The sequence below is a fragment of the Octodon degus genome, unplaced genomic scaffold, assembly GCF_000260255.1.
Source record: "Octodon degus isolate 3935 unplaced genomic scaffold, OctDeg1.0 scaffold00016, whole genome shotgun sequence".
Taxonomy (NCBI): domain Eukaryota; kingdom Metazoa; phylum Chordata; class Mammalia; order Rodentia; family Octodontidae; genus Octodon; species Octodon degus.
In genome coordinates this window covers 11937476-11958908 of record NW_004524592.1, presented here as the reverse complement: position 1 = coordinate 11958908, position 21433 = coordinate 11937476, and the positions used below count along the sequence as shown (strand labels likewise).

The 21433-nt window shown below is 38.1% G+C and overlaps 1 protein-coding gene across 1 annotated transcript in view; it reads left to right on the top strand.

Annotated features, from left to right (window-relative positions):
* The window catches only part of Pard3b (par-3 family cell polarity regulator beta), a 1028738-nt gene that overhangs the window by 845661 nt on the left and 161644 nt on the right, over positions 1-21433 (top strand). Inside the window, exon 20 of the mRNA XM_004626728.2 lies at positions 7362-7664. Within this exon, the coding sequence (XP_004626785.1) occupies positions 7362-7664 (303 nt within the window). The remainder of the gene's footprint in view (positions 1-7361; positions 7665-21433) is intronic.

Here is a 21433-nt window from a genome sequence, read left to right as displayed (position 1 = left end):
GGACACTAGTGGTAGTGTTAAATGTTTCTTAAGCAAGATTCCTAATATAGAAGAAAGGAGAAATAAGGAGAGATGAGGCTGCATGAGGAGGAGCACGGTTGAGACACCGTTTAAGAGTGTCTGCTGGAGGTTTCCATGCTGGAGCTGGGTCTTCAGTGTGGTGTTGCTGTGAGGTGCGACCTCTACAAGGCACTCCTACAGGGAGGTCCTTGTGCTGATCAGAGTCAGGCCCTCAGAGGCAGTCATGAGGCCCAGCCTTTCCTGCTTTCTATTTCAAGAAGCGGCCTCCCTCGGCCCTGCAGTCCCACTGTTACCACAGCTCTGCTGAGGTACAGCTGGGAACGCCCTTATCTGAATCTGTGCTATGCTCTATGGACTTCGAACATCCAAAGCTGTGAGCTCAATTAACCTCTTCTCTCTAGGAAGTTAGAGCATCCTGAATAGTTCATTGTGGACACAGAAAAGGAATGCATGTGCCGGAGGCCTCTTTCTTGTCCACAGTGATACTGAACAAACATATTTTGTTTCATAACAGTTCTTTAGTGCATGGTTTTGATCTGTACCTATCTTGGAATCTTTGTTTTATCTCGTAGTCAAAGGTAAGACTAACAAATAACAAATGTATAATTTACTTTACAAAAAATTTTGAATATGAGACACACTTCTGTGACATGAACCTGCGAATATCTTGTACTACATGATTCCTTTTGTAGAAGAGCTCTCAGTGGATAACTGAAACCGGTCTGTTTCCACCATGTAGCATTTCTGTCCCAGCATTAGGGAAACATTGCAAATCCACACCCATTCACCCGGGTCCCTCTCCCAGGGCCTCACACCACTCCACAAGTCCAAGCAAGGCTAACTCTTCCTTCCAAGTGAAGCTCTTGGGGTGCTACCTGTGTAGTACATCCTCAAAGTCCCTGCGTAGAGTGACCCTCAGCTACCAGACATGCAACACCTGTTTCCATGATCATAATCACAGTCAGCCAGATACTCAGTATTTTTTTCCTTTCTAATATATTGTATGATATCAATAAATACTCAATAAATCAATGTCAACCAAAAATTAGCAGAAAGAAACCTAAGGATTGAGTAGTCTAGTTGTAGAATCAGACTGTCTAGGATGAATCAATAAAATGTATTTTGTTTTGTTTTGGAAACTTTGTTCCAACATGTGAGACAGTTTCTCCCTCTAGAGGGAGGGGCACAACTAATGACTAGAGGGAGGGGCACAGCTAATGACTAGTCGGGACTTGCAAGATTTACTTTCGATGCTGGGGTATAGCAGTGACATGGTGGAACAGTATGTTTCGAGTTACTCATCTGCAACATCTCTTCAAACAGAACAGATTTAGTAAAAGCTACTGGCAAAGTTCTATAAAGTCTGTACAATACAAATGTGCCCAATACTCAAAACTTTTGCTTCGGTAGATCCTATTATATCTTTTCTTTGTTAGTTTAACCTTTTATTATAAAATGAAACAAAGATGCAGCAATTTAAACATAATAAATTCATGGATCAGGAAAATATATAACTATAATATGTAATATTTAACTTTAGAGCCTTTACTGAGTATCTAATTGAAGAGGAGATGGAATTTTAAGGGCAGTGTGGAGCTACCCATGAATGCTGTATATGTCATGTAGGAGAAAATTCAGAAGAGCATTCAAATGCTGCAGAATGGTTTTTATTTTGTTTTGTTTTGTTTTTGAGGAACCGGGGATTGAACTCTGGTCCTTGTGCTTGCCAGAGAAGCACTTATTCCACAGAGCCATCTCCCCGGCCCCCTGCAGAATGGGTTTTTAGTGAAAGCAGTTGATCTGAGGGAACCAAACCTAAGTTCTATATAGAAGATAATTCAAAGGAAATTGTCACAACCAAGTTGATGGTGTAGTTAGGACAATCAGGCTTGGGAGACAGGGATTAAAGATTGATTCATTATACTTACATTGGTCAGAAACTTTTTCATATTTAAAAATATTTTGTTTTCTTTAACATGAATTTTCTTCACAAAATTCAAGGAGTGGCAAGGTAGACACCTATGTCCAGTTCGACTCTCTATAGAGGCAACGACTATGTGGTTCCAGAATTTTCTGTTTATTCAAGAATATCTTCATACAATTTATAGAATACTTTTTTAAAAATGTATTTAGTACAAGGTCTATAGGGTCTCACTGCACAGATCGGACTCGTAGTGATTCTCCTGTGTTCAGCCTCCCAAGCACTGGGATTACAGGTGCACGCCACCATGCATAGTCCCCATCACAGTCTCAGCGCACCCCAGAAGCAGGGCCAGTATGACATGTGGTGCTGAGGATCGAACCCCAGTCCCTGAGCTTTGCCTAAGCAGGCGCTTTTGTCCACTGAGCTATCTGGCTGGCCCTTCTTCATACAATTTATAAATATCACATATACCTATAAAATGTATTATCTCCTTTAAAATAGGAATACTATAACTCTTTTTTATAAGTGCAAAATACCTATTTCATAGTTCACTATTAATATTCAATTGAACTGTTCAGTTTTTGGCTATTATAATAGAATTCATTATGTTTTCCTTTTGCATTATATCTGTCTATATCTGTATTATAATCTGTAGTTATAGGGAAAATAATCTCATTTAGTATTGTTATAACTTTGATCTTATTTTGTGATTTTCTTTTGTACTACTTCCTCTGTTTTCTATTTTCTTTTACATAAGCTGAATTTGTTCTGTGTATTTCTCTCCTGCTAATGATTTTTTTCAGTAGTTTCTTGTAATTATATTTACTATACTCAAACCTCTATTTTGTAGTTTATCAACTTTAAACTCTTAACTATTGATACCTGCTCTGAAAGATAGGGAAATAAACAGATTAGTGGTATTCTTATCTATTAAATCTTCTCTTTATTGGTTTCTGATTTTCACTACTGATTTTATTTTTATGCTGTTCAAAATACACAATACTTACATTTTTATGTAATTATTGTTTCCACCATGTTCAGCTTTATCTTTATAAATAAATGACTATATTATCATGCTAAGATTGATCATTGGCTTAGTTCATTTTTGATTCTATAATAAGTTACTAAAATCTGACCAATTTTTTAAGAGCAGAATATTTATTGAGGAAAAAAAGCTTCTGTATGAAAGAGGGGCAGAAGGGAACCTGAATGGGTTGCCAATTTATAAGACCCGAAAATTTTTTTTCTCACAGTTCTGAAGGCTGGAAGTCCAAAATCACTTTCCAACAAGCCCCATCTCTTAATACCACCATAATAGGGATTAAGTTTCAACAAATCAATTTTGCAGGACATCCAGAGCAGGGGAATCAGGTTAAATTTTTCATTTTGACTCAGTTCTTGGTTGGCTGCTTTTTATTATTAGTTTTTCAAGATGAGTTAACAAGTATAATATTTCATTCGTGTTTTTAAGTGTTTGCGAATATTGTTAGTTTGCCTTTATTCATGTTTCAAGCCAACTTGAATTCGCCTGAATTTTAGATGACTTTATTTTTCATTTCCAAGACACAGTCCTTACACTTACAGCATGCAATAATCTCTAATATTTTCTCTTTATTGTATTTAATTATAAATGACCTATTAAATTAATTTTGTGTTCTACAATATTTGAATTGTAAAGAAAAGAAAACCATACTAAACTATTTTGTTAGATGATATATATGTAGTGGCCTATGGTCACTGGTAACCTCAGTTCTATATAATTTTTCAAAATAATCGTCTTTCTAAATTTGCTCCATTCACTGCGCTAGGAGTTTGTTCCCTGTGTATTTTGACTTTGAAGGAGCAGAATACCCTATAAAAATATCAGCCCCCCCCCTCTTAGTGAAGTCTTCTAGAGGACTGGCTTCGTTTTCATGAGTTAGGGCATGTTTTGGCTCCTCTGGCTTTCAGACACATGGTAGGTTGGTCCTCCCTTAGGTCATCTCACCCCCAGGAAGTTTCTTTAGGATAAGGACTGCTAGGAAGACAGAGGGCTCCTAGCCCTGCGTCTCCCCGTTCTGCAGCTGAATCCTCACTAAGATTTGCCCACAATTCCAAGGCCCTATTCCTATCTATACATCCTCTCTTCCTAAGGAAAGTTTGCTATTTATGCCCCTTTGAACAACATCCCTAATATTTCAAGAAAAGATATACCCTGCTAGAGACATAAACATACATCCACTTGTGGTTTGTAATTTTGGGCTGAGTTTCAATTTCATTGAAAAGTGGGAAATTGCGGCCATTGTTTTCTTATCCAGCCTTCTCAGTTTTGCAGTTGTTTGCTTGGACTTCTAGGAAGAGAAAGAAAATAATCCTACTCAATCATTAGTCTAAACAGCCATTAAAGGCCCTTAATCTGACTAAGACAGAATGGAAGAATTTCTTAAATAATATTATTGTGGCAACCTAGGTACCTCACTAGGATGAGGAGGCATACCAAAAACTCTTAGAATGACGCAGATTAGCATAGTCCAGCAAACTTTTCTGCAGTGCTGGAATCTGATTTTAATAAATTCAAACATATTTTTAGAGCCATACACTGCTACTGACCACCGTATTGGACAGTACAGGTCTGGACAGTGTAAAATTCTGAACACTAGACTATGGCTAGTGAAGCAGAAATAAGAAAGCACATTCTAAACAGCATTAGATGGGGGGGAACAGTGTTTCCATAGAAAAAGAGAAACAGGTAATGTAAATAATTCAAAAGCAGTGTGCTCAGGACAATGGGGAAACCAGTATTATGGCTCCATAAATTTGAATGGTATCAAGATCATTTTTTAAAAATAGATTATTTTAAGAGTTTGTAAGAAGACATGCATGCTGAAATAACTAGAAACAATCAGAATTTTCATAGGAAATTGGGGAGGGGTGGTCAGAGGTGCAAAAACAAAATAATTTTTTTGACACTTGTGTTGTGAGACAATGTCTTGTGCTCCACACACTCCTCCTCAGAGAGTCCTTGTCCTCCCCCATGTGGAGGAACCCTGATGTACAGCATAATGATGATGGTTCAGAGAAATTACTGCCTTACCTACCGAGTGATTAATATGAAATTAGTGCCACATCCAGTGGTACAGAGAAGATCAGGGAGGAATTTGGTTTTGTTTTAGAAAGGGAAAAATACAAAATAAAGTGCTGCATTGCCTCCACGGAGGACTTTTCATCTGAGAATCTCTATGTACTCAGCATGCTTAATTAATAAGAAAACCTCTGAGAAACAGAAGGACAAAATAAGGGCCACACGTTCTAGTGATCTATTTTTATGATTTTAGAAAATCAAGCTTGGTATTTTCCTCTTCCTCTAATGCACAAGCAAAGCCCTATGCGGCCTCCATGAGCTATTCATCTTTCTGCTGACCGATTTCCCTCGAAGGCATCCCACTTAGGAAGGAAAGGAGCCACAGAATCCTACCCCCTAACTTTATTGATGTCTTTTGCTCTATTTGCAATGGAAATCCATCCCTATCATCACAGTGCAGCAAGCGTTCTCTGATAATCAAGTGTATACCATCCCTAGGAAGATTGTTTTCTTGCAGAATGGATCAGGTTATCTTTTTTAGTGAAAATTATTCAAAACAAACATCCATGAATCTAGGACTAACATGCATTGAAGGAGGACAGGCAAGGCCCTTAACGGGTGCCCTACTGTGTAATCTTCCTTTCATCTTAATTCAAAATCCCTTCGAGATTCAAGCTGCCTTATGTAAAAATACAAATTCTTCTAATTACTTGTATGTGAGGTACATGGTTTGGCCTCGTCAAAAAAGATACACAGTAATATTTCCTGGCATTTATTTTCATCTGTTGAGACTTAAAGATAGATGCTGGCTCTTTTTTAAAAATCCTGTGCCTTTTTATTGTTTGTTTTGTTGCTTTTTCTCTCCCCTGTTTGATTTCTTTTCTTGTCCTTTCTACTCGAAAATATGAAAAATAGAAACAAAAAAAAAGCTGTCCTACCAAAAGAAGAAATACATTGAAAACTCATGGCTTCTAAAGATTTTTACAAAGGGTTTGATGTTTTGTAAAATAAAACTAGCTGCCATGTCCAAAAACACCTGTTTTTCTTTGAAGAGGAAAGGTTGCTACACAGTTTCAAGTTTTGGTTTTTGTTTTGTAACTCATCCAGGCCCTCTCCCTTTCTCTCCAGGCACACACAGATCTTTCCCTTCCAGCCACAGCCTTTTCATCATGCCTGAGTTCCCCTCCTTTCTTGAACATCTTTCTCTAGCACTGAGTCAGCATCGCCTTATGCTTCCATGTTGCATCTCACAGCACCATTTGGCCCAGCAATGGATGGTTAAACTCTTAATTAGAGCCGACGACCTCCTCCCACCGAAGGTGTGCCATTGTCCCAACAGGATGTCACTGTGATCTTTCCAGTTTGGCACCAAATGGGAATTGAAGACAGCTGATCTAACACTTCATACATTAAATGTCAAATTCTCCAAATACTCATAGATTTGGAATCCACTTCCATATATTTTTCTGCTTCACTCTCTGTAATCTATCCAGTGGCCCTGATTAGAAGTAGCATTTTGTAATATCACTTAAGGCTTTGGACCGATAGAGTTCTGCCAGTAATGGTGTTTAATTTACTTATATGTGCCAATTGATCTCTGTCAGAAGCCTATTCATTTTTTCATTATTTTATTCCGTCCCTATCCTCTATATAATGAGACACAATGATCCACATTTGGGTAACCAAAAAACTTATAAATTACCCCTGATCCCATTACTTTTTAGTCACCAGGCTCTGCATTTCTTTTTCATATTTAAATCAATTTTTGCAAACTCTTAGCTTTAGAAGAATGTGCTGGAACTCCAGAACACTAAATAATGAAGTGATAGAAAAAGTATGAGATTATGACAGATCCTTTACCACACATCCCTGTCCCAAGAACGCCTTCCATCATATCCAGCCAGAGGTGCACTGTTACCACAAATACCTCATATTTACAGAGAAAGACTGTTATCAGCCCATTATTAGTAAGCACGAGATCAAAATATCTATGGCTTCACTATCCAAATATAAAGACCCCAGAATCAATAAAGATCAGAGATATAAAATTAATCCTCACATGCTGTTTTTTGTTTGTTTGTTTGTTTGTTTGTTTGTTTGTTTTGGTTTAGTTTGGTTCTTTTGGCGGAACCGGGAGTTGAACTCAGGTCCTTGCACTTGCCAGGCAAGTACTCATTCTACTGAGCCATCTCTCCAGCTCCTCATATGCTGTTGACATTACTACATGACAAGGTCTTGAGAAAGTAGGAAAGTGGCAGCTAAGTGACTAGCAAGAGTGAACAGACCCAGGTGAGTATTTCATCGCGTTAGCATATAAAACTCATGTTACTCTGCTACCTCTTCTACATTTTTCAGGATTGGAGCAAAACATCAAGAGCTAAGAGAAAAGCAAGCAAGAGGGCTTCTCGACTATGCAACTGGAACAATTGGATCAATGCATGATATGGATGATGATGAAGCAGACCCCAATTATGCCAGAGTGAACCACTTTCGGGAACCATGTGCATCAGCAAATGTCTTTAGATCTCCATCTCCTCCTCGGACTGCACCATTTGGTTACCCTAGGGATGGCCGTCCACTGTCTCCAGAGAGAGACCACTTAGAGGGTCTCTACGCCAAGGTCAACAAGTCATATCATCCGCCAGCTCCAGTTGACAGGTAATAAAACTTAGTGAAAGATGAATGTAGTTTTAATTCAGTAAATTTCAAATCATCTCTACTGCTGAAGCAGATAAAAATATATCCTTCAATCTATTAAAGCTGAAATGACATGGTGCCCTAGATAAGTGTGCTACTTTGACCTACCCGGAAGGTATGAGCCATCAAAAATAAAACAATAGCCAGTTATAAGGTGGCATGAATGAATAGTAGTGGTAGTGTTCATGTTGCAGTAGGGAGCAATTTTTGCAGGAAAATTGTGACAGAGAACGAATGGTGAGAACTGTGAGGGAATATTGTCCTTCCTCCTAGGAGCCCTATTACATAAGACTTGTTTAAGAAGATGGCATGACACTTAGAGGTGAGAGAAGTCAGGGAAGAGGAAATGATGACTTCTGAGCAGGTGTGATTGAAGTGGAATTATAGATAGCTCCAGAAGTACAGGGAAGTTTGTAAGGTAAGATTGAGGTTTGTTGCTTGAAAACAGTGTGACCTTATATTCGTAGATGATCAGTGGTAGAAAAGGAGATAATCCTGGCAATAGGAGTTTGATGAAATAGAGAAATATAGGAGTTGACAAGGCCACAGATCTTTAGGTTTAGCAACTAAAGAAAGATATAATGGGACCATCTGTCAATACAACTGAAGTAGGTAGGGAACAAGATCATTCCAACCCCACCTCCTGACAAAATGAAAGTGCCGGATGTCTTGAAAGAATGATCTAAAGAGTTGTGGTCACTATGCATTGTTAGGTGACCCTTGGAATTCATATGCAAGGGGGACTGACTAGTCTCACTATAATCTGACTGCAGTTTGAAGACTGGAGGGTGGAGTTGGCTTGTGTAAATTCTAGATGGGAAAAAAGACAAGTTTTCCAGATTTCTTAGGGATCTGAAAACCACCCTTTCCTATTAGTAACCAGCTTTGGTGTGATAGCATGATATATTGCATATGTTTACCGTTTACATTTCCCCAGCTGGGTGATATTATGCACTTTCAATTAGGTTGGGGAGAGGAAGGGAAATCATGGCATTTTTATGCAGACTGTAAAGTGTAGCTTCACAAGACTGATTACCTTTCAGAGCCTTTCCAATAACCAAGTGAGAAGGAAGGAGCAATTTTTAATCCTTACTGTCAAGCTTCCCAGTTGATGATATTAAAGAAAGATGGTCAAGTTTTTCTTTGGGACAAAATGAAAATATAAATTCCTATGACTGTGTGCTATAGCCATAATAACTAAACTGCTAATTCCAAGGATTGATTAGGACTTGGCTTTTTTCTCCCTAGCCTTTATATAAGGTTGGATTTTATCATGTAAATAATAGCACCACACATGAGTCTATTCTAGCATAAAGCATAGTTAATCTTCCTTTCCCTAAATCAGATAGGTCTTCATAGCAGCCCCTGTTGCATAGCTATGTCCCTAGAATCCAAACACAGAGGAACTTGGGCCCTCCCAAGGTAGTAGTTCCCAACATTAATTCCACAGAATAAAAGCAAAGCACTCTATGAAAAGTTCTCAAGTCAGGCATATATGAAGAATTTTGGACTAAACAACAGGACCAGTTGCTCTTATTATGTCTTTCTTATACCCAATATACTAATTTGCATTTAATATTTCTAAAAAAATCACACAATTCTTCACATGCCTAGTTTTTGTCTTTTAAAACTTGTTTTTCCTAACTGGGTCTTTAAAATTATTCTTTAAAACTCTATATAAGGTAAGCTGTTCTATGCTAATTTTCACAGGTAGATTTGAGAAAAAAAAAATTCCTAAAGATAACCTTAAGTCCAGGAACTATAAAATGACCATCAATAAAAAATAAGTTATATCTGTGTGAGTAGTGAGTTCTTACTTTTGGCATTGACACCGTATCTACCCCCTGCTGTGTTAATAAATGATCTAAAGCTGCTTTCAGTGGAGTTTTAGGCTGTTGTCATATTTTTGGACAGCTGATCAAAGACTGACTATAAGAATTATCTTAATTCTGCTCTTCAACTATTTTTAAAAGTCTGCTCTGTTCTTTGTTCTTAAAGTCTTAAAGCTGACAATTTTTGTCTTGGCACCTGGTAAGCATTTGATAGTTAGCTATTATAGTCATTAATATTATTACCATTAGGAACACCTTTATTAATAAAATTCTGTGTCCAATGTATTTAGGAAGAGTTCCTTTGGCATTACCCCAACAGTGACCAGGCAGTGGTAGTTCTAAACCTACTTTATTTACAATGAAAGGAACCATCATTTACCTATCCATTTGTTCAGTCTTTCACTCATGCAGTAAGCATTTATTTGGAACCTTATGTGTTCTTGTGACTTTTGAAAGTTCTGGGAATATAAGAAGATGGTCATGAGATGGTCTTAGTGTAAAGGAAGTCATATTCTAGTGGAAAGGGGAACACCACGTGTGAAAGAGGATTACTGCAGTATTAATAGAAGAAAGCAAGCTTTTCTTTCCTAACTCTTCACAGGCCAGTCAAGAAAGGCCTGAAAAAGAAGGTGATATTGGAAATGGCTCTGGAAAGATTAGTAAGCATTGATAAGATGTGGTGGGAAAATTGTGAGATGGGACAGCAGCATTGGGCTCCCAACTTAAATCATGGTTTTTGCAGAGACAAACAGAGTCCAGTTCTCTTCCTGATGACTACAGCATGGCATTAAATAATAATAATAATAATAATAATAATAATAATAATAATAAATAATTATAATAACCTTTCCAGGATTCCATCTCTCATCTCTGTGCAGGCAATTCAACAAGGGTCTGGACCACAGTTCAGTACTGAGTTCATCAGGGACCCAAGCCAGAGAGACGGGTACATTCTCCCCATTGTGAGCTGTGCAGTCTTTTGGAGGTTAGAGACTTACACATGCACTGAGAACACAGTGTGAAGGGCCCTTGTAGGCTTAGTACTAGCTAAGTGCTAGGACGAGCTGCTGGCTAACAGCAGGGCAGCATGGGTGACAGCTGAAGTGAGACAAAGCATGCTGTTCAGAGGAACCTGAAGCAGCTTTAATAAAACAAACCCAAGTGAGAGGGGTGACTGGGAAGAGAGATGAAATGGGAAGTCCCGGGAGCTGAACAGAAGACCCATGACAGAGCCTCAACCAGACACCAAGCTTGGAGACGGGTTTATCCCACCCAAGAGCATCAAGGCTTAATTGAAGTGTGGAAAGGACACTGAGGGTCTTAGACAAGGCCCAGCCCTGGAATCCCACACACTACTTGATGGCAGCTTGTCTTCACCTGCTGCTTTGTTTAAAGGAAGGCTGTAATGATGGCCTTGCACACTGTGATCATTAAATGAAATTTACCAGCTTGCTTTTGTTTTGGCCTGTGGCATCTTACATAGCACATACCCTCTCTGTCCACGTTGCTGTTTCTCACACAGGAATACTTCCTAGTTGTGTGTCTGCAGCAGCTTCCTTTTAGAGACAGCTCCTAGGTCTTACATCCTTGCTGCAGGAGAGTTGACCCTAATCCTCCCCCAGCCCTTCTAAGGCAGAAAACACGGTTTAGAAAGGATTCATGTGTAAATGATAGTAGTTAAAAAAACAAAAGATAGGGCCAGGGAGATGGCTCAGTAGAATAAGTGCTTCCCTGGCAAGCGCAAGGGTCGGAGTTCAATCCCCGGCTCCGCAAAAAAAAACAAAAAACAAAAGATAGAAACCCCAAATATTCCCTAACACCACCATGGCAGAGACACACAACTGGATTTTCACGGTGCTCCTGGGTTCAGTCCTTTTCCCTAGGCCTGACAGCTATAGAGGGTGATAATGTGGTGTTCTCTCTGGCCACTCCTGCATGAGGGGCTCCTGTGGTATCAGGACATAAAAGATGTGTGTTGGATAAGGACAGCATAGTCCCAAATGGGACTACAAGGTGTGCGTGTAACTTAATGCAATTGTGGTTTTCCATTAATTTTTGTGATGATTTGGCATTCTTTACTAGAAGTTACTAAATGTTTGGTCACACATCCCTTAAGGAAAAATCTTTCAGCTCTAGGCATTTAGTTCAGTGGGGAAGTGTCAGCCTGGCAAAGGTGAGATCCTAAGTTCAATTCCTGGTAACCCCCTTCCCCCAAAATGCTTAAAATATGTGTATTTATTTTTCAATAACATTTACTTGCCTCTATAATACTTATATTTTAAATATATATGAAATACAGAAATTAATAAAAGAATGAGAATTATAAAAATCACAACATAAGCAGAGCTTACAATAGTCCCCCCGTACCCACGGATAGGGTGCACACAGCTTGCTCTGGAGACTGCTGGCCTCAATACCAGGTTCCACGGGGCGGGCACCTCATCTGCTTTGGCTCACCATCATCACTTCCTAGCGAAGTTGGTTCCCCATAAGTATTTTTGGATCATATAAGGGAATGGTTTGATGAGTCTTAGATGTTTAATGGAACTTTCCATGGTGTGATCAAGCCTCACATGCCACTCATCAGAAGCAAATTCTGCACAAAATTCCCTGAGAGATGACACACAACCCCAGTATACTCCCAGTGACAAGAATTCAGGAGGTTCCTTTTCTATTCTGAGATCACTATAAATGATACAGAAATGCCCACTTTGTATCTGCTGAAATGCTATCTCTATGCAGGATTTACTGTGGACCCTGGAGCAACCCCATCCTGACACAGAAGGCAAAATTGCATCAACAGCCAGTGGCCCTCTGCCTGCATTTTTGAACAATTGTTTACCAGACTAACAAACATTGCCACTCTGTGTGCTCAGAGCTGGCCTTAACAAAGATGAAGAAAGAGTAGCTGTGTAGTCATTTCTTCAATATAATCTACCTCATGGTTTTAGTTCCTTATTTAGCACTCTTGGTAGCCATTTTCTGAGTGTAGATGCATCTATTGAGTTTCAGGCTAAGTTAAGCACACTATTCATAAGTGGATGCTGAAGTTCAAATATGGTCAGGAGTCAAGGATTTTTGTATCTAATCTTAATTTTTTATACTTATTAATGTCACCTAAGCTTTTACAGCAGTTGTTGCTATTAGTTTATATGTACTTCTCAACTAAACCTTATTTTCCACTTGTTACCATGCCAGATTCCCCAAAATATTCTATAAAATCCCATACTTGTGCAATGAACTTTTTAAACATAGAATATTCTCTTTATCCAAGTTAAATATTTACTTGTTAGATTTAACCTGTTGTGCCCAATAAAGATTTTTTTGAAGTATTGATTTTTGTCCTCCCATATACAGTATTAGCTACACTTACTAGGTTATATCATTCACATATTTAATCACTATGCTCATCTATGTCATTGATAAGATCACTGATCAATGGCAAATGAAATCCCTGCCACTCATTTCTTGAGACCTCCATTAACCAGCACTCTTTGGGATCCTCACTTGACTATTAATGCAGTCTACTATTATCTCGGCCGCTTTCTCCAGTTCATCTCTGGGCACCAGAGAGGCCTATCAGATGTCTTACTGATGCTGCAGCACAGCGTGTTTGGGAGGACCCCTTCACTTGCCATCATGCAACCATGATAAGAAAGTGAACTGCATGCTCTTAGGGAATCAGAGAGAACCTTACTCGTTTCCAGTTATCCATAAATAATATGTCTGGTTTGACTTTATCATACAAAATAATTATTTCTACACTCCTGTATAATATTAAATTCTTAATATGTTTATCAAATACTTGTTGACCAATATATGGCAGCTATGAAATTAAAGTGGCAAATAGTACACAAAACTCCATTTAAGTGACCTGGACTCCCCAGTATATACTCACTAGCACTTGTGGGAAACAGCTACTGAGAATCTGCTGCATATTATAGATCATACAAAAAAGTCTAGAAACAATCCTGACCTTTAAGGAACTCAGCCTAGTGGCTGAAACTATTTCATGAACAAATAACCACAGCATAATTTGTTCAATCAAAATAGGGGAATATAATAAACAGAAGTCATAAAATTGTGAATGATTTTAATTTTGGAAACATGCTGTTATAGATTAGTCTTTCTGAGCTGTTGATTTATGAGTATTAATTTATTCTTAATAATTTATTAATATTATTTTTAAGCCCTAGTATCCACACTATAAGTTTATAGCCGAGGTCCTATGTATTGTTTGTGGCTTAAATGAAATTAGCTACTGCCTGGCTCAGTAAACACTAACTAAAACTCTTTAAGAAGGTTTTTGGATTTTACATGGGGAGATTTTATTATTGTCTCTATACTGAGGTTATTGAACTATAACCCCTAAAGTCATACATTTGGGAACCTGTTATATTCCATCTGTTTCATGGTAACATGGAGAATGGTTCATTCCTATCTCTAGCCCCAACTCCTCCTAGTATGTTGCAGTCAGCACAAACAAAAAGTAAAAATGGAAAAGTAAGCAGATAAAGCTAAAGTCAAATCAGATTCTATTATATCATTTTTATCATCTGCATAAGTCAAGGATGCAAACTGAGCTGTGTGTTAAAAACCATAATTCAGATATCCCTAAGACCATAGCTTGGATGTCCCTGTGCTAGTCACCAAAACTAAGATTATCTTTCTGCTACATTATTTAAATGTTTGTTTGATTGGGATTTCGTCTCAACCATTGTCTAAGGAATGGGATCCCCAATTTCTGTGCACCCCAGAAGACTTCTCAATAACAACTGTGTGGCAAATCGAATCTTATGTGGCTGTAAACAAGAGAAAACTCAGCTGATGTAGTTATCACTCCTATAGTGGAATTCAGGTGGCCCTGGCTCCCTCCACAGATAGCCTCTTTTCATCTTTCTTCTTGCCTTCCTGAATGGTGACCTTCACCCTCTTATTGGATCATAATTCCAAGTGGTTTCCGCAGCTCTAGATTTTGTGCCCATTTTCCAGAGAGAAAGAAGTACCAGAGGGCAAATGGCCAGTGAAATATTCTAGTTAGGTTCATGTCTTTGAAAAGATTTCCCAGAAAGCCCCAACATCCTCTCATTGACAAAAACTGTACAGGAAGATGTTGAGGACTAGCATACAATCTTAATAAGTACTGGGGGTCAGGATGGATTTTCTTGGAAATAGATGGTCTCTGAGTATCAAAAAAGTCAAGGACAAAGGAGTTGCAAGGGGCTTTTAGGAACTCGTTGTATGCTGTCCACACACACATTACTTCCAGATGACTTCTCTCCTTTTTTTCATTTCACTTCCCTTTAATAATGCAGAAGTTATAGATTAATGGTACAGAGCCATTTTGGTCAAATATAATCTTACAAATACCCTCTGGGAGGCTATCTTCATTACGTAGACTCTCTTTGATAGCTCAGATAGAATGTTTCATCTGAATAATGTCTAGTATCACTTAACAAAGGTACCTGGGGTATACTCATTCTTAATTTTCATGATCACACGAAAGATTTGTTTGGGGAAATTCTAAGAGCAATGGTGGACATAAAAAAAAACCTTGTTAACAAGAAGGTCTGTAACCAAGTGCAAAGAGCTGGATCTAGCATATCTTGTGCTATTTGGGCAATGTGGTGTAATAGATGTTGCCTCATCAAAAACAATATTAGTTCCACTAAGCAAAGCTTTGTCATGTGCAGCTCATTCTTCTGTTGTAATTTGTCAACAGTCTTCCTGAATTAATTTTATTTTAGTTTAATAACATTTTATCTTTTACTTCTCACTTGAGCTATGAATATAGTAAATTTCTTAGAGATCTATTTTTTAGTTCCTACCAACAGAGCCAAAGTGATCTATTTTTCAGTTTGAGAATCCTAGTGATAAATTCTATTTCCGTAGAGATTTAACTCATCAGTTGAACAAAGCAATCAGATTTCTTTTTGTAGAGCATATTACCATCAATTTTAAGTGACTTCTAACCAATAATGAGCAATATCTTAATGAAAAAATCTCTATGACCAGATAAATGCTAGTAGTAACAGATATACCACTAACTCTACTCTCCTCCACCCCCTCTCATTTTAAAACCTGATGTTCTCATTATTTTTTCCATGTTCTGAGAGCACTACTCTTGGGACTGTGCTTAGTTATCTCAGACTAATTTGTCAGCTTCCAGGGGTGACAAATGTAGACAACCTTGTCCTTTAGTATGCAGAACTAGACAAGGAAAGTTGATGCTTAGTGACCATCTATTTGCAAGAATACCCCCCCATCCGAACCCCTGGTACTGAGTAGGTGTATCGAAGGAATTCTTGCCAAGGGCTTACCCTGATTTCTTAAAGTTGTCATTTAAATATTGACTTGAATGTTTAAAAACTGACTTGAATCTTGGAATATATACCTCTTATTCTGCTTAGAGGGGTTGTATGAAGTTTGCTCAATTATTACATAAAATAACAGCACAGAATAGAGTAAGAGCTCTTTGCCATGTTTGCAATTGATAAGTTGAAATGGGTAATGATGATATACTGTCGAGGTGAGCCAGAGCTGCTATGGGAGCAGACAGGTAAGGTCCTGGGTTGTCAAAGGAGTCTTCTTGAAGTGATTTTATTCCCTCCAGAACAAGTAGAAATTAATCAAGTGAGTGGAAGAACATGGACAAAGGGCCACAGAGAAGACATGGCACATGAGATAATGGCTAATGCCAGAAGCCCTGCATGGTTTGAGCAGGGCCAGCAAAGCAAGAGGAGAAGGTCACAGCCTGCCATGTTGGTCAGAACCAAATATTCCAAGACAAAGCGGTAGGACTAGCTCATGGGTCATAGGGAACCCACGAAGAGAGGCAAGCACATGGTAATTTATGAGTTAGAAAGATGACAGATTCTGTGGGATAGGACACCAAGTGTACAGTTAAGGACCTGGAGATTGGTGACACAAGTTAGGAAAACCAGAATTCAACCCAGATTTAACTCCAAAACCTATGCACAAGCTTTGAGCTCTACTAGGATTTTTCAAACTATAGGTTAGTGATGGAGAATCTATGGTACATGTGTTATTTGTTTTTCTTTTAAGACAAAAGATGTTCATGTATGAGTAGTTTTTTTCTTAACTAAAATCTCAGTATTTGGGTTTAATTGTAGTGTTGGCATTTCACAAAAATAAGAGGGTTTGGAACTGCAGTCTGGGTACTCATCTCTAAAAATGATTTGCCATCACTGCTATAGGTCATAACCCATTAATGCATCTTACCACCAATGTAATGCACTCAATGACAATTTTTAAACAAAATAGGATGGAAAATAATAGAAAATATCTCTTTATAAATTGTAATACCTGTAAGAATTATTTCATATTTTTGTTTCAGTTATAAATGAAAAAAACTGTGTATGCATACATGTACAGAGATATATACCTGAATACTAGAACATGATATACACTGTGAGTTGCAGGAAAAAGTTAGAAACCACTAAGTATGTGCAAAGAATATTATGCTCCTTTTACTTGCCAGACATCTTGCCCTTGCTCGTTTATTGTTTAAATTATTAGATGCCTGTTATATATTAAGCACCTTATTCCAAGCTCTGGGGATACAAAAATATATCAGGAACCTTGGTTTTGACCTCCTTCTCTGTAGCGAGATTTGTGTTGATCTACCATAGTACTCTAGGCCTCTTGTGGCCTGTGGTTTGCATTAATCTGTTAGGCTGAGCTGCACACCTTTTCCTCACACAATCTTTACCAACATTAAAGACAGATTCCAAAGTGCCCTCTTTACAATTTCTTCACTTAATGCAATGAGTAATCAAGAATAAGGCACAGTTAGGTCAATTGCTTTCCTGTATTTATCTTTCCAAACAATAAATAATCAGCAGGATGACAAAGGGCAATAAAAGATAGTTTTAATGTTAGCACTCATAAATACCCAACATCTTAAAAAGATGTTTTAATATTTATATGTGGTGAGATACATTTCCCTCTGGAGAGATGACTGAGTGATAAGCGCCAAGCCGGAAGTAGAGCTGAAGAGCCACTACTCTTCACTATAGATTTAAAGCAAGCCTGAGCAAGCACTCCAGATTTCCTCAATATGTCCAATCTACAGCCTCTCAAGTACCTGTTTTTCCAAGACTTCTGTGTACAGCCAAGAGGGGTAACACTTACCAACACATATGCAGTAGGATTCCTAAGTCAAATATAGTAGGAGGCTTCACCTGGGTCATGCTTAACACTGGCGCAAAGCCTGGTGGGACATCCATATACCTCTCCTACTTCAGGGCTGCTCATGAAAAACCAGGCCTTGAGAACACTGGTGAGGTCACATGCATTCACCACCAGAAGCAGGAAACATACTTGTCTCTAATGTCAATTAAAAGGCAAGGAGAGCCCACAGCCAAAATAACCCTTAAAGCCCATTAAACCATGCTTTAAGCATATGTGCATAATATTGTATATAATACTCATACTAATTTTTACATCAACGCTTAAGAGCCAGGAAATAGACCATAAGGAAATAAGAAAAGAAGATCTGCACGTGAGAGAGAACTTAGTGGCTGGAGCTTAAATTCTGAAACCAACCCTTCTCATTTTGAGTCTTGGATCTGCTGTTCACTGTAGTTGTGGGCTTTGAACAAATTACATAGCTCTTTTCTGGCTTGGTTTCCATGTCTATAAAATGAGCACAATCATTGTACCTGTATCAGAGTGTTGTTACAAGGATTTATTTGGGTTTCCATATATAAACAGCAGAGTTTCTGACATTGTCAAAGGTTAAGCTAGTATTATAGTGCTACTGTCTGAGCACTCACACCATTCTGCCATTCAGTTCACTGTGGAGTCCCTTGGAGTGAATTGGATGTGGGTAGAGAAGTCTGTTGTATCTGTCATCTAATCTTCTCAAGTTACTACAGCTTGCATAAGTATAGCATAAAGTCAAAACCAGACATATGAACTGGTATAATGTGTCTGTATATGTCTATGTTGTTTTATCACACATGCAGGTCTGTGTAACCATTCTTCAATCAAGATACAGAGTTTCCATCCCCACAAAGGACCACTCCTAGGACCACTTTATAGACACATACCCTTCCCTATCCCTTACTCTCAGAAACCACTAACCTGTTTTCTATTCCTAGAATTCTGTCATTTCTAGAGTGCTATACAAATGGAATCACATACTTGAGAAGTACATGACCTGAGACTGGGTCTTTTCACACAGTACAACGCCCTTGAAATCCACCCAAGTTGGGGTATCAATAGTTTGTTCCTTTTTTCCTGACAAGTAATATCCCTTGATATAGATATATCACAAGTTGCTTAACCATTGGCCTATTGAGAGGCATTTTGGTTATTTCTAGTTTATGTCTATTAAAAATAGAACTGTTGTAAATCAATTATAGGTTTTTATATGAACATAAGGTTTATGTCTTCCACTGTTTCCTGTATGGCTTTTATTTCCTTTTCTTGCAAGGCTACAATTTCTAGCACTACAAATTGCAACAGGAAAAGTAAAAATCTTTGCCTTTTTCCTGATCTTAGGAGAAAGTATTCAGTCTTTCACCACTGAGGCTGATGTTAGCTGCACACTTTTGTAGATGACTTTTAGTTTAGAAAGTTCTTAATTCTTAATTTTCTGAGTTATCATAAACTGTTATTGAGTTTTATTAATTATATGTTCTATTTCAACTTATATGATCATGATTTTCTTATTTAGTTTATTAGTAAGTTGGATTACATTCATTGCTTCTCAAACACTGAAACAGCCTTGTATCCCTAAAATAAAGCCCACCTGTTTGTGCTATATAGTTATTTTTATATTTTATTTAATTCTATTTTCTACTATTTTTATAATATTTTGCATCTATATTTATCAGGGATATTTGCACTTAGTTTTATTATTTTATAATGTTCTCATTTTGGGGTCTAGAATAATATTGGTTTCACTGAACTGATACAGATATATCACCTGTCTTTTAATTAATATCTTCTTAGTATAGCTTCATCATCTTTTACTTGGACTATTTCTAGACCCTTTTACTTAAAATTTATCTCTATAAGAAGCATACAGTGAGATTTGTTTTCATACCAATTATTTATATTTTAGTTGTAGAAATTTTGTTTTTTGCTTTTAACGAAATTTTACTTTTAACGAAACTGCACATATAATTTGTTCTAAATTTATTATCATGCTCACTATTATCCACTTATCCTGTTTATTTTCTTTCCCTTCTTTCAAAAACAATTCAAAAACCCAAACCCCACCCGCCGAGTGAGAATTTCTGCCGCGTTCTGGGGACCCCCACATCCAGTCCTAGGCCAGGCCCAGTGAGTGTGTTGGAGAGCTTCTTCTCCCCGCTAGTCCACCTTGTCCCCTCCAGACTCAGCTCAGGCCTGGCACACAGGCCTGGGGTGAAACCCTGCAGCTGCAATCCCTGCAGAGACAGTAGGGGACAAAACTACCCAGCTAGTCCAGGAGAAGAAAATCTTACCAGAAGGGCACAACAGGGTTCACTCCCAAGGGTGGCAGCAGGAAGGAGCTAAACACAGCAGTGATATGCAAGCCAGGCACAGCTGGATAAATCCAAACTTTGTAGATCTGCACCTGAATTTCAGTAGGTGCTAAGGTTATAATTGCACCAAAGCTCTACAGCAAAGGTCAGAAGATAGTGCTACACAAAATGACAACGAGAAGGAGCAAAATGCAGTCTCAGACCCCAAGCCCACCCATAACAAGTGCAGAGTACACTAACACAGAACAAATTGGAAATCACACAGCTGAAAGCAATGAATCAACAGTTCTGAAATAAAGAAACAACTGGAGAAAGGTATAGAGGAATTCAAATTGGAAATGAAAAGAGAAATCCCTGACTTAATAGCATCTGCAATAAAGAAACAAGTGCAGGGGGCCTGCCCATTAGCTCAGTTGTTTAAGTGCCTGCTTAAAAGAGCAGTGAGGCTCAAGTTGCTCTGGTTCGAACCCAGATACTCCCGACAAACGAGAAATTCCCCAAAGGTATGTTCAGGCTGCCAAAACAACAACAACAACAAAAAAAAAGTGCAGAAATGTATGGAAGAAACCCAATGCCCACACAGAAGACACTAGCTCAGCTCAAGTGTATGAATTAATAGCGTCAATAGTAAATAAGCAACAGCAGAAAGTTATAGAGGAACTCAGAGTGGAATTCTTTTCTGAAATAAAAAAGAATTCTCGGAACTCATAGCATCTGAAGTAAAGAATCAACTACAAAAACATAGGGAGGAAACCCAATCTGAAAAAAACACTGCGACACAAGAATAACTGCTTCTAAAGAAGAAATTGATAAAAAAAAAAAAAAGTAGAGGAGATTAGAAAAATGATGGATTCCTTGAATGAAAGAAACAACACAGGAAAGAAATAGATTGCATGAAGCAGAGCCAAAGAGATATAGAGGAACTTAAAATCTCAATCACAAGCTTGCAAAACCATTTAAGTGAAAGTGAAGACAGAATTTCAGATCTTGAAGACGCTGGTACAGCTAGTGAAAAGGTAAGAAAGGATCTCTTGAAAACAACTAGGATGCAGGAAAAAATAATCCATCACCTGCAAGATGATGCAAAGATGAAAAATGTAAGACTAATAGGCATCAATGAGAAAGAAGGAGACAATAAAAATGACATTAAAAAAATGTGGGCAGAAGTAATAGCAGAAAACTTCCCAAATAGGAGGAAACAATCTGACATTCAGTAACCGAAGCATACAGAACGCCAAGTAACCTCAACCCAATGAAAAACACACCAAGACATATAATAGTCAAGATCCCAGACATTCGGCACAAGAATAATATACTGAAAGCCGCTAGAGAAAAGAAGCAGATCACATTCAAAGGAAAATCCATCAGAATTATGGCCGACTTCTCTTCACAAACCATG